At 42.7% G+C, this 13,818-nt stretch overlaps 1 protein-coding gene across 1 annotated transcript in view; it reads left to right on the top strand.

The window, feature by feature from the left end:
• Positions 1-13,818, top strand: part of ATP8A2 (ATPase phospholipid transporting 8A2) — a 528,491-nt gene that overhangs the window by 475,530 nt on the left and 39,143 nt on the right. The window contains exons 32-33 of the mRNA XM_054719729.1: positions 1,305-1,393; positions 7,429-7,524. Of these exons, the coding sequence (XP_054575704.1) occupies positions 1,305-1,393; positions 7,429-7,524 (185 nt within the window). The remainder of the gene's footprint in view (positions 1-1,304; positions 1,394-7,428; positions 7,525-13,818) is intronic.

Raw genomic sequence — 13,818 nt, 5'->3', positions numbered from 1 at the left:
GGAGAATCCTCCGTGCTAGGGCTGGAGCGAAGCTTCTGTTTCACAGTCACAGATCCCGAGTCCCGCAGACAGGGCCAGGTGAGGGGCTCAGAGGCCACACCTTCTCTGTGTGAAGAGAAGAGCAGTATGAGGAAGGCTGCTCTGGGACACCTTTGATTCTCATCCCAACCCATTTCCAGCAAGAGTCCCTGACATTAATCTTGCCACATCTCCGCCACTCCCCTTCACTTCTAAGCCTCACTCCACTTTGCAATGAGTTGTGGCAAAATACCTATTCCAGCAGGATCAAATGGTGAGAACTCCAGATTTTAAAAACCCCGATGAGCAGGAAGGGTCTGTCACACTTTATCCTGGCTTCTTGTTCCAAGTAGCCCATCCTTCTAGGCCAGCTTGTCAATGGCCAGCCAGCTCCGTGTTCCTTGCCACCAAAACCAAAACCAAAATCTCACTCAAAAACCAAAATCTAAGGACTCTGTACTCCCCAGCCCCCATTTGCTCAAAATTCTTTTCAGTTCCTCACCTCACTGACATCAAATTTGGCCCTGCAACTCTCTCCTGTCAAACCCTCTCTACCTGTTCCTCCCGAACCATCTGTCTCAGTATGCCAGGAACAGTGTCCTCAAAGGTAGTGCTCCTGGCTGTCCCCCTGTCGTCCACCCTTCCATCTGGACTCACTCTCCCTGTACCCTTCTCCAGCAGGTCCAATCCTGTATCTCTCCAGGCACATCCCATATGCTGTCTTCTCCAAGAAGTCTTCCCAGCCTTCTAGCCTAATAGCCTTCCCCTAAAGCTCCATAGAATATGATCATGACCTATACACTCCACTGTGTCATGTAAATGGCACCACACAATTGTGTGTGTTTGTGTGTGTGTACCACATGACTTTAAGTTCCTTGAAGGCAAAGCCTGTATTATCTGTTTATCCTCCTCTTCTGAGTATTGGGAATCACTGTGCTTTACTCCAAGATATTGGTTCCATGAATGAATGAGCAGTGAAGGAACGTGAGCTGATAGGTAAGTGAAGTGGATGAAAGGAGCCTACTGGGTAAAGGTTTATTCCATAGGAGTCTGGTGGCCCCCATTCCTCATAGGAGGGATTTAGGACAGTATTCTGATTGGAAAGGGGCTTCAAACACTTCATAAAAGAGTGAGACAAGAGCTCATGATCATGGAGAAGAGCTTGTCCCATCAGGCCCCCTGACATCCTTCCTTGTGTTAGGGAATGTTTTGCCTTGATTAAATTATATCTTGATGTTTTTGAAAGAAAAAGTATTAAAGACGCCCATCATTTCTGCTTCTTGCAGGCAGCTATGGTCCTGAGCTCCGCACACTTCTGGTTGGGATTATTTCTGGTTCCTACTGCATGTTTGATCGAAGATGTGGCATGGAGAGCGTAAGTGGAAACTGAAGGAATAACCCTAAGTCTTACTCATCTGTCCCTGCAGTTGTCTTCCACAGCATTGGCATAGGATATGAAATGCTGAGACTTCTGGAGAAACCCATCTCCTGCCACCTGCCAGCAAAGGATGTAAAGGATGTTGTGTTTGGTTTTCTTCCTTTTAACCTGTGCTTCACCTTAGACAAAAGGGAGTCCAAGACGGATTGTGTGAAGGTCAAGAGGGATGTTCCTCATACTTGATTATAAGGGGGAGTTTCTAAGTACAGACCCAATTCCACTAGCTTTAGGAAGTATGACTCGAAATTCATTTTCCTTATGTCTAAGAGTTATTGCTACGTGATCACAAATATAGCCTGTCTTTGAGGAAAATTGTGTCTATATAATTCATTTCAAATTGCAAAATACTTGGAATTAAGTATTCTTTATTTTTCCAAATAATTCACTATAGGAATCCTTCAAATATAATTCTTCCAGAGCGTCAGTTTACAGGTCTATGAGAAATTAACCACAAAGATGAAATCATAATGTAGGCTAAACAGGAAATAATTCATGCTTAAATTTTGTTTATATGTTTTAAAATATATCCTTTTTGAAATATCTTGTACACAATATAAAAGAAGCAACAAGGTAATGTAAATTTTAATTCTGTAAGCAAAAGATAGAATACTGAAATGAGATAATACTGATTTTTGAGTTGGGTAGGCCTGGTTCCTCCCTCCTACAAATAGTTGCCAACTTCCCTGAAAATTGAGACTCTTGCATTGGCTTTACTTTGGGCAAAGCATAATTATCTGGGGGCCCTGAGGTAGAGAATTGAGACTTTAATCCTAACCTTCCAGGAAAAGACATCAGATTTCATCTCTCTCTCTCGCTTCCTCCCACACTCAATGAGAATGTTCTTGCCTGACAGTTATGGATATCTTTTAAAAGAGTCTTCATTTTGGCATTATTTTGACAGCCGATGGCACCTAATGCAGAGAGAGGGAGGAGGAGAGACAATTTTATAGCACATATTTTGGTGTTTGTTTTTTTTCTCTTTCTGTTCACTAAGTTTTACAATTGTTAGTAAAAATTAAATAATTCTAATTTCTTAAATGTTCCAATTTACCACTGTTTCCATGTTACCTACTGAAACTGTGCTTTATAAATAGTAGAATCAGAATCTTTGGAAATGAATTATAGTCAGAAAAGATGTTTTCTCAATCTATTAAGTGCACTAAAAGAAAATGGTAGTTCTATCATGCACATAGCTTAATTGTGGCAAAATATATTACCTTACCGAATTTTGTCAATTTTGCAAGATAATCAAGTTAGTTTTAGGTCTTTGCTACATCAATGACTTTTAAATTTATAGTGACTGACAATAGTGATTTGACTGTAAATTAATCTTAGGGCATTCTATTCAACTATCTTAAATGAATATCATGAAAAAAAATTTTGTGAGACTGTATATTTGCCAAGTGAGACTTTAGCAGAAGTATTTTTCTACCATTTCAAAGAGAATGTTTTCAGATTACAGTGTCTGCCTCTTTCTCTATTTTTTTTTAAATATTTTCCAATACATTCCAAGTAAAAGTTCCTCATCAATCAGGAAGCAAATTACCTATTCCTTCAAGCAGGAATATTACCTATTCCTGACTCCTGGCACTGTAAAATTAGCACCACTTATGTTTTTTAAAGGATAAAGCAAATGCGCCTGCCTCCAGCTCCACCAAACAAAAAGAGTAAAAGTCGCTTTCTTTCCAAGAAGCTTGAAGCAGGCTAGGAGCCCTGTAAAGAAGGCCCGCTGGAGGGAAGGGGAGCCTGAGCAGAGGCTGACCCAGTGTTGTCCTACCCACTGCCCTGCACCGCAGGCCCAGGACAACCCTCCCAGGAGCACAGCACCCGTGCTTTGGGCTGAACCTGAAAGGCCCCTCCTGAATTCCAGAGGCACTTCCAGAAATGCATTTTTTGCCTTGGTTTATTTGGGGGAGTGGGAGGATGGCATATATTGGCGCTCATCTGGAGGAGTTGCCCAAAGTATATGCTCAGTTTATAATATACATTTAATGTCTAAACTACAGTCCCCTCTCTCCTCATAAACAATAATTCTGCAAGTTTATTTGAGCACTTTTCCTCTGACCACAAGGCCCAGGTTTTATCTCATATTATACCCCCAGACTGAGATATTTGTTGTTGAGTCAAGTAAATTTGGAGACTTCTCCCAGGAGGAGAAAGCACTGCCTGAGCTGCTGTATCACTGAACTCTCAGTGGTCTTTCTGAACCTCAGCTTTATAAACTCTGTTTTTCCTTCCTGCACGCTGAACTAAAATATTAATCCTGAATGTCCAAGTCCACCCATCATTTGGTTCAAATTGTCAAATATTTATTGAAACATGATGTGCTATGATGCACCTTGGACAAGAAGAGTTTTCAATGAACTGAGTCGGAACTGAGGCGCAACTGCAGAGAGTGCTGTGAGGGCAGATGGCGAGGGCGGGGATCTAACTCGGTTTGTTACTGTCCTTCAATCTTGCCGAGGACCAATCTTCAGGATTTTTTTGTTTTGTTTTGAATTTTGGTGGTTAACTATTTCAAAAGAGCTTTTAAATTCGAGCACAAGGTAGGCCTGCCTTTCCCCATATATTTCTATGAGTGCTTAAGAAAGTAAATTATTCTTTCTGCATTTTCCCCCTTCTTTGCCCTAGTCTCTCTCTTCTGTTTTGGGACTTGGAGTGTTAAGAATAAGAAAAAAAACATCATGAGGTAATTCAGTCATTTTTCCCATGAAGTCTGTCAATTTTCTGGATGAAGATCCATTGTTAGACTATCTTAAGTCAGATTTGGATGCCGTAAGATACCCACTCTGTTATCCTGTTCACCAGAATTTTCATAAGGGACCAAACTAATACATTTTTTATTAAAATAATTGATTGATTATATGTGATACCTGGCTAATGACTATTTTTATTAGAAGCATGAAGTTTAAATTGCCCAGAACTATTTTAATATCCTTTAGCTTACACTCTTCCAAAATGTTTACCTATGACAACATTCTTAGGTTAGCAGCCATGTACTTATTCTCCTCTAGGAGAAATTTGTCAGGATTGCTTTCTAAAAATAACATAAAGCTCAAGGCCACTGAACACGGAATCAGTCTCTTTAACCTAACTTGTATCTCCTATAGTCTACCAGTCAGCACACAATGCATTCAGCAATTCCAGAATGACTTCATTTCCTTATTATAATCCCAGATAGGCAGTTAAGTGGAAATAAAAGGTAATAAGAAATTTCTGTATACAATTGGACCTTGGTTTTTCTAAAACTTTCTAACTACACTAATTTCTTTTGAAGCACATTGTGTATACATTTTCATCCACCTTTAGAAATTAACATTTCCTTTTAACTTGTTATCCTTCCATGCAAAAGAACAGTTCAGGAAAAACTTTTAGAAACAAAGAAATGGAAGTCCAAGATTCTAAGCCAATCTATTTATTTAGAAATTCCTTAATAACCTGGAGATACCTTTAGCACTATCTGAGGGCTCACACCCTCTGACAGTGACTAAGCACCCCACCCTCCCCTTGTGTGATCATCTGGTCTCTTGATATGGGGTTAAATGAAGCAAGCCCTGGACCACTGGGGATTAGCTGTTCAAAGATAATGGGGCTCACTCTGTCCAAGCTGTGATTCATAACAAGCCAGACTCCAGTTCCTGAAGAGACCTCAATTACACGCCAGGGGCTAATACTTCAAGATTGGCTTCTTAAACCTTCATGTGTTAGGTTTTAGTCATTTCACATGCAGACTTTGACAGGGGAGATTTTAGATTTGTCTGCCTAATTAAGGCCTTATTGGGTAAACGTTCTTGAGAAAACACTTTTAAGTTGCTAGCATCCATTCTCTTCCAGTGCTACCTACATGTGAAGAGAATAGCAGAATCCTCCCCAACGTCGCCATTCATGTTCTTAAACACTGATAGGTGCCCAGGCTAGCTCTCGGATTGCCACGTGACTCTTGCACATGGATGCAGTTACATCCACTGAGAACCTGCACAATGCCTGGTAGCTTCAAGATATTTAGATCATTTCCCTCTGTGAATGAGTGAAAGCTGGGGCAGATTCCTTTTATTCTTGGCCTAAGCTCTGACATCCAGTGTCCTGCGCCCAGTGGCCCAGTCTTCCTATTCCAAGCCCGCTTCTTAGCGTTGCCCTTCTCTTGCAGCCCAAGAGATAACACTGGGGGCTGGTCTAGAGGTGATGAACCCCGCTGGCTCTGTGTGGGGCATCAGGGAAGGAGGAAGGGAGGAGGAGGTGGAGTGAGGACAATCCTGAAACAGTGAGAGAACGTGCGCATCCTTGAGCACTGACCAGACACGTTCTCATGGGCCCTGTATGTCTGGGGTGAACCCAAGTGTGGTGGGGGTCGCCACTCAGTTGGCTTGTTATCAGTATATCCCTGTAAGCCCATGAGATAAAGGGAACGTTTGAGGCACAGCATGTTTAATAATATTGAACAGTGTAAATGTTAACCTTCTTTTTGACTGCCTTCTTCACAGCAAAATGTTAAACATTTTCTCAATTATTGTTTAAATTAAAATTCCACGGTTTCTGCTTTGAACTGCAGTATTTTATCACTACTGAGTCTCAGGACACTGCTTGATGTAATTAAGGTATTATGTGTTAAAACCTGTGTGGTTTAGTTCTCTTGTTTACTTTGGGAAAAGGAATGACAGGCACATATACAGTGTCTTAGTACTAATACTCCATTAGAGATTAACTCAGAGTGTTAGGGGATGACTGGGCATTATCTCAATAGACTTTCTTTCCTTGAAGGTGGAGGCTGGGCGGGAGTGTGTGATTCCACTAAATAAAGCAGCTCACGTCTTCAGAATGTCCCCGTTACACTTTTCACTTCTTTGCAGATATATGCTCAGTCTTTGTCCTTATTCTGTCTTCGAGCTCTGGTGTTTAGCAGGATCCTCATACTCCTTTATACTGAATTTAATGAAAAGCTTTTCATAATACAGGGTGGTGCAAAAGTGGGCTCACCGTTGTGAGTACACGAAACACAGAGTTGGTTCTTGTATTATTATTTATTATTTATCGTGTTATTTTCCATATGAACAACCGTAAACCTACTGTTGCTCCACCCTGTATGTAAGCCTGCCTTGCATTGCTAAGTCATTAGTGCTTTTCTTTCTACAGCTTTTTTTCCCCGTATTTCTAACTTGCATCTTGTAAAATGCTTTTCTTCACTTGCATTGTTTCCAACCAGTAGCTTTCTGCTTAGTCTCAATCTTAGGAAGACCCTGAAGTCAGGATCTTGAACTTACTTGAACATTGTGGGGTATTCTTCTCAGTTTAATCAGAAAGAGGGTAACTCTCCCTCCAATTCCAGAAGAGGGACGTGTCCAGGCTGAGGTTTGAGCTGTGGTGGAGAGGCCCAGCTTGCCCCAGCTGACACCATCGAGACCTACACCCGCAGGCCCTCGCGGCAAGGCTGTGCAGGAGGAGCGGTACCTGGGTGTTTGTGTCAAGCCCAAGTCTCAGGGCAAGGGTTTGGCATGAAGAGCATGAACTCTAGCACTATAATGGCAGTGGCTCTTTCCACACTAAAGAAAGAGGGGAAGCTGCTTACCCTGGACTTTCTGGTCACCGTAGAGGACAGGGCAAGGGACCAGCACACGTCCATAGGGTGGGGATGTAAAGCATCTTCTGAGTTGTTAGATCATGCGGTGAAAAGCTTTAGACAGATACACGAGTATCCAGGAACCCCCGTCTTTGTTCTGAATGGCTGTGACCCTCAGATCTGCAGGCTTTCAGCAAAAAAAAAAAAAAAAAGCAGGAGTCTTTAGGGGGCTGACTCCTGATTCTCCCCAGGTAGAGTCCTTGCCATGCACGAGACTGAGAGCGCTCCCTAATGCCCCAAACCTCAGCAGCCGTCGGTCAGAGGGCATCCAGATGTGGCCCAATAGGAGAATACCCAATCTCCACAGCTGTGTAAAGTTCAAGTGTCATGTTCTTACTGTCTTTTCCTTGTGATACAGGGTCAAGCACACCTGTCATAAAACATTGCTGGAGGAGGTGCAGGAGCTGGAAACGAAGATGGGAAAAGCAATGCTTCGGGACAGTAATGGAAAGAGGTGGGCATCTCCATCTAACTATTTGAAGAACACGTGTCCTCCAGTCCTTTTCTCTACCTTTCCTGTGTTTCTCTCTTCTCAGTTTTCAATGTGAGCCTGGGGTGCTCCGTTTTAAGCATTTTGGTTATTTTCTAAGAATGTCGTCATGGTGAGACTTAAGTCACACTCTCCCCATGACAACATAAAACCTGACTTTCTGGTTCACTGAGCCTGACCACAGGTTCAACTGGAATTTTGACTGCGTCTGGACTTAAGCAAAGCAAGTCAGATGCAGAAAATACAAATAGTAGCAATATTCCCTTAAGGTGGGAAAGTTTAGTAGCTAGGCTTTTGGATATCAGGCCCAATTATTACACTAAAGGATGAGTATCTACCATGAAAGTTTGTGTGCCATTCATGTAAATGCATATTATTCATACAAATCTTGTTACAGTTTCCTTCATGTGTAACTGTGGCTTTGTTTTTAATGAATTATTATTTCCTACTGGTGTGGAGAAAGTATAGTATCTTACTGGCTGGTTCGTGGAGACAAATACCATTGCTCCCTGTCCTTATTTCTCATTGAGCATCAGCCTTCTCTTCCCCACACGTCATAGTTGAGCATGTGCGTAGTTTCTATTTAATCGCATATGCTAAAATGTTATTAGATTAAATTTAGTTAAAACCCAAATACTACCAAAGAAGTTTGCCTGGGCCCAAGAGCAATGTGAGTGTCATGAAGAGGCACTCCTGTATTAGAGACATGTGACGTCTGGAAAATTATGCTCTTTTGTAAACAAATGCTTAGAAAGAAGTCTGTAGCTAACTGCCAATGAAAAAAAATCTAGAAGTTGAATACTTCCAGAGATTCCTACTACGTGTCTTATTTATAGTCTGTTTATTTGTACCATCTTTCAAAGCAATAAAGAAAAAGTATGTTTTCAAAAGAAAGAGAACCAAACATTTTGAAAAGTATGAGGAGATAATTTCCAATAATGGTCACTATTTTAGGAATGGGATTGTATAATACATAGTTGAAGTTGTGGGTTTTGTGTTCATTTAGGACTTATTTTTTAATAAGTGAGTCCATAGCATTCATTTATGGCAATTGTGCTAGTCACTCTAAAAAAGTCAGCCAATAAGACAAAAATCTGTCTTCAGGAAGCTTACAATCCTGAGGCCCCGGGCAGGGCCTAGGCTCACAGCAGATCTATCTATAACCGTAGGTGAGATAGCACGTGGCTCAGGCGTGAGCAGGGCTGCCCTGCCCTTATTAGGCACAATGCTTAGCTCCTACTAGATTTTCAAGGGCCTACAAAATTCTTTGAGATCTAAAAAGAAACATATTCATAGGCTCTAAAAATAAGGGAAAGCCTCTGCAAATTGAAATTAACAAATGTTTACACAGGGTTGCTGAGAGGCCATAAGTAATTCTAAGTAAAAGAGTTTCAAAGCAAAATTCTAAAACTCCTTTCAAACATCGGACAGGAAAACATTACCTATAATGTGGCATGAGAATGCACTTCAACGTGCTGGAGCTGATGTGCGGCAGGGTCTTTTGCTGGCCTGGCCATGAGGTCAGCAGCACGGAAGGCCCTCAGAAGAGGCAGCAATCCAGGAGGCTCAGAAAGGCTTCATGTCCAAGACAGGATGGAAAACAGGGCTTGGAGGCTGTAAAGAACTTGAAAAGACAAAAATGATGAGAGTACCGTATTTTCCGGCGTATAAGACGACTGGGCGTATAAGATTTTCCTGGGTTAAAAAGTTGTCTTATACGCCAGAAAATACGGTGTGTGTGTGTGTGTATGTGTGTGTGTGTGTGTGTGTGTGTGTACCATATTTTCCGGCGTATAAGACAACTTTTTAACCCAGGAAAATCTTATATGCCCAGTTGTCTTATATGCCGGAAAATACGGTATGTTTCTGGCAAAAGGAGTAGCCTTCATCTGTTAGAGAAGACGACTAATATTTTGCGGGGAAAGGAGTTATGGTTTATGAAACAATATGGACAACACAGCATGTTGCCTGACCCATAGCAGGAACCAGAACACCAGCCGCTGGTCTTCAGATTGGCCGGGGAGTCATGCTATTGCAGGGAGCCTTGAAAGAGAGTGTGAGCCCATCTCTGCTTGTTGTTGATAAAAAGAACTGTACAATTCAGTTGTCCTGTTCAGAATTCACTTTTAAATGTTCCAATGGAGATCAGAAGATAATTGGAGTTCAGATGTGGTTTCCTACCTCCTGCATTTTAATATCTGTCTCCTGGTCGCTTTGTGAATGTCGTCACTCCCCTGGCTGCAGAGATTGTGAGTGAACGTCATTGTGCCAGCCCCACGTGGTGATGATGGTTTCCTTTTCCTCTGGTCCCGGTGTCTTGCCTTGCTTTTGTGTTCCCAGCAGAAGGTAGTTTGGGACTCCATCCCTCACATCATCCTCAGCAGCCCCCCATTGGTTTTTCTCCCTCCTAATTGCTCCCAGGTTTTCTGGGTGTTCCATCTGCAAACTAGAGAATGGCCATGTGCTGCTCTCTGCCAGAGATTTTGTCCCGCTGAGCCCCTCCAGAGCTGCCTCACAATTGTTCCTTTATCACCATTGTTTGCTCCTTTCACACCTGGTTGGAGTCCTGTGCACCTCTGGTGCTGGTGCGGGAGGGAGCACCATGGGGGTGGGGAGGAGAGTTGCGATTTCTTCAGCTCTGTTCTTCTAAGATTTATAGACTCCCTCGTTGAGAGATCTTGAGTATTCTGGTCTCTTTCCACACTCCCCATTCCTTATTCCTGATCCCTACCTGATGTTTCCATTTACTTTGCATCTCTCTCTAGCTGTTAGTCTGACATGGTAGAAGCACCACGAACATTTGTTAACTGACTGACTGGAAGGAAACACACAAGTCTGGTCAGGTGGCGCTGAGGAAAAGAAGGCTGAGCTGCATTATCTGTGCAGAGCTGCTGTGCTGGGTGTGTTAGCTCATGTTGAAAGTGTCCCCAGAGAGATGCTAAGAGATTTGCAGGTGGTCACTTGGCTCCAGTGAGAGAGACACTTATCTCATGGCTTAAGAATAAAGCTAACAAAAACTCACAGATGGAGAGACGTTTAGTGCTAGCAAAGTTGAACAGTCGTGGGGTGGGTCCTCCCAACAGCCCACAGCCATCCTGCCCACAGCCACCCTGCCCACAGCCATCCTGCCCACAGCCATCCTGCCCACAGCCATCCTGCCCACAGCCATCCTGCCCACAGCCATCCTGCCTTGGGTGCCAGCAAAGCTCTCCACCTCAGGTGTTCTGAGCATCCCTGCCATCCCAGGGTTACTCAGCTCAATTCTGCAATCCTTTAGGACATTCTGCCAAGTCATAAAACCCAGGTCCAAGTCACTGGCAAATATACTAGCAGTTTTTCTCAGGAATGTACTCACAAGAAATACAACAAAAGTCTTTTAAGAAACCCTCGTGTGCCAAATTTACAATTACAATTTGAAATGGTAGCTAGGCAGTCTATGCATCCCTCTAGGCCCATTATTTACTCAGTAAAATACTTGAATATTTTATTGATCTTGTCTAAGCCCCAAACTTTTGCACTATTTTGGTAAGCATTAAAATTTTATTAAATGCTTCTGCACGGTCGCATTGATGAATCTTGTCTTCTGAAATTAACCTGCATAATTTATGCATAAATAAGCCTGTTCTCATGACTTAGATAAAACTATATTTTCTATACTAGAAAGTATACTAAAGTACAAAAATGCTAAAGGCAATGACAACAGTGTTTTTCTTGGTTTTAGTGTGTCTGTTTTTGGTGGAGCCTTTTTCGGGCTGTGCTGTTTGTGGCCAGACCCATTTCTACATGTGAACTGTGTGGAAGGCCTTTCCCCAGAGCATCGTCCCAGTAACCTTTATCCAGAGGTCACCCCGCTGCTCTCTGTGTGGAACAGTCTATCATGCATGTCCTTACTTTGCACATGTCTAAAAAATGAGGAGCTAATTAGAAGAATTCCTTTTTTCAATGTTTAGGTCATTTTTCCCCCCTCTATATTCCTAAAGTGCAACATATGCAATTTTTTTTTTTTCTGGTGGAAGAAGACCCATTAGTGGCCATTTACCTTTAAAAATAGCATTTAAATAAATGCCTAAAATGTCAGGTAAGAGGACAAACTAGCATTTTTCCTCCTCGAATTGCTTTTCTTTCTTGGTGTGGGGGAGGAAGTATTCTGAGTTTTAGGTATTTTGTCAAGCAAGAAGAAAGGTGAATACATTTGATGAAAACATCTAGTTTTTCACTTATACTTAGTTTGAATAAACAACAAGGACACGCTTGTTTTGTTGTAGACCTTCCTTCTATTCACCATAGTTGACGGGAGGTGGGGGGGGAAGGCACTGGGCTGATTTTCTCCAGTTTCAAGGTCAAGGAATTCTGGTTGCTGCCCCTGCTTTTTGCCAGCAAGGTGGTGGGATTCTCTTTCCTTAAGTGCTTTCCCTGCCTGAGTATAGCTTACTCTTTGCCTTTGGTCAAGGTCACCACTTTATGGTGAGCGATCACTGAATCTCCCCTTTGGTTTTATGTTCTCCCTCAACGCGGATGCATGGGCTCCTGACCCCAGGGCTGAGCTGGCGCACACAGTGTAATGTACACAGCCCATCCGCCTCTTGGAAATTCAGGAAAGAAATCTGAGTCACTCCTCTGTCTGGGAGCCTGTGCTCACCCGGCTTCCATTTCATCACGACTCCTGCTACAGAGGCAGGGCGCCGGTCCAAGCTGGTGACCTGGGAATCCTGATACAGGACAGAGCCTGCCACACATCAGCAAGATCTCAAACCAATGAGAGCTTATCCCTCACTCTGGGCAGCACTCTCCTCGTGCTCTTCCTAAAACCAATTATATTAAAAACAAACCCCCTCCCCAAACATTTGGAGTGAGTACTCACCTAAAATATATCCAATATGCTTTGACGTTTAAGCAGAAATCCTTTGTTCTTTAAACTAATGTTTAAAGAGCTTCTTGGTGTTGTCACAACTACAAGTCAAAATTTGTACAACTGCCTGGTCAAAAATAGATAGAAGCTCACCCCCAAATAGGAGGTACACCAGCTTTGTTGTGTAGTATTTCTTCAATATAAACTTTATATTATTTCAGGGACAAAATCTTTTTCTTAACATATTGGCACTGGCAATGCAAGTTTCTGTCTTCCCTTTGCTTTCCTCTCACTGCTTCCCACACTTATTTCCCCTAAAATATCTTTTTTTTTTTAAATATGTTTTTACAAAATAGATCTAGAGACATAGAAGCATGGAACAGACTGGCAAATCTCAGAGGGGAGGAAGGAAAAGGTGGGTGGGTGGGAAGAGATCAACCAAAGGACTTGAATGCAGATATGCATCACCCACGGACACAGACAACCGGGTGGTGAAGGCCTGGGGCGGGGGACAGGGGTGGCCTAGAAGGTGCCAATAGGGGGGAGGAGGATATACGTAATACTTTCAACAATAAAGATTTTAAAAAATAAAATACGTTTTTATTGATTTTAGAGAGAGAGGAAGGGAGAGGGAGAGAAACATTAGTCAGCTGCCTCCTGCACGCCCCCTACTGGGGATCAAGCTGACACCCCGGGCTTGTGCCCTGACCCAGAATGGAGCCAGCAACCTCTTGGTGCATGGAACAGTGCTCAACTCACTGAGCCACACAGGCCAGGACTCTCTTATTTTTTTAATGAGCTAAAAGGGTAGGAAATTATGGTGTCATTTTGGCAAATCTCTCCAGGCCAGGTGGCAAATGTCTGCTTCCAACACCTGGTTGAGATTTATTTCACTTCCAGCTGCATTTTTCCCGTGGCTGGGTCATGACGTAGAGAAAAGAGCACAGACTGAAGAGGCAGACGGACCTGAGTTGGAGTCCAAGCCCTGCCACTCACTTAGCCGTGTGACCTTGGCTGGGTTATTAACTTCTCTGAATTTTAGTATTCTCATTATTCATTTGATTTAAGGTTTAAATGAAATAGAACATATTAAATCGATAGCATATGTAGACATTCAGAAAGTGTTAATACTCATATGTCCATCTGCTGACTTAGAAGCTGAGTCAAAATTAAGTTTCACTGGCCATTTTAATTCAGATGGGTTTACCCAGAGCACACAGACAGAGTGTGAGAATAGCAGATTCTCTGGGGTACATCTTTGGGGTACACCTCAGGCTAAGGGAGCAGGCAGAGATCAGCTGAATCCCAGGCATATCAGAGCAGTGTGGGCAAGCCTGTGAGCCGTGAGCTTTGGGACTGTGGGATTGTGGGATTGGGGAGAGTTCAAAATCCTGGCCATTTCCCAAGTC

The sequence above is a fragment of the Eptesicus fuscus genome, chromosome 7 (genome assembly GCF_027574615.1).
Source record: "Eptesicus fuscus isolate TK198812 chromosome 7, DD_ASM_mEF_20220401, whole genome shotgun sequence".
Lineage (NCBI taxonomy): Eukaryota > Metazoa > Chordata > Mammalia > Chiroptera > Vespertilionidae > Eptesicus > Eptesicus fuscus.
Note: the sequence above shows the minus strand (reverse complement) of the source record. Positions and strands in the feature narration are given on the sequence as shown.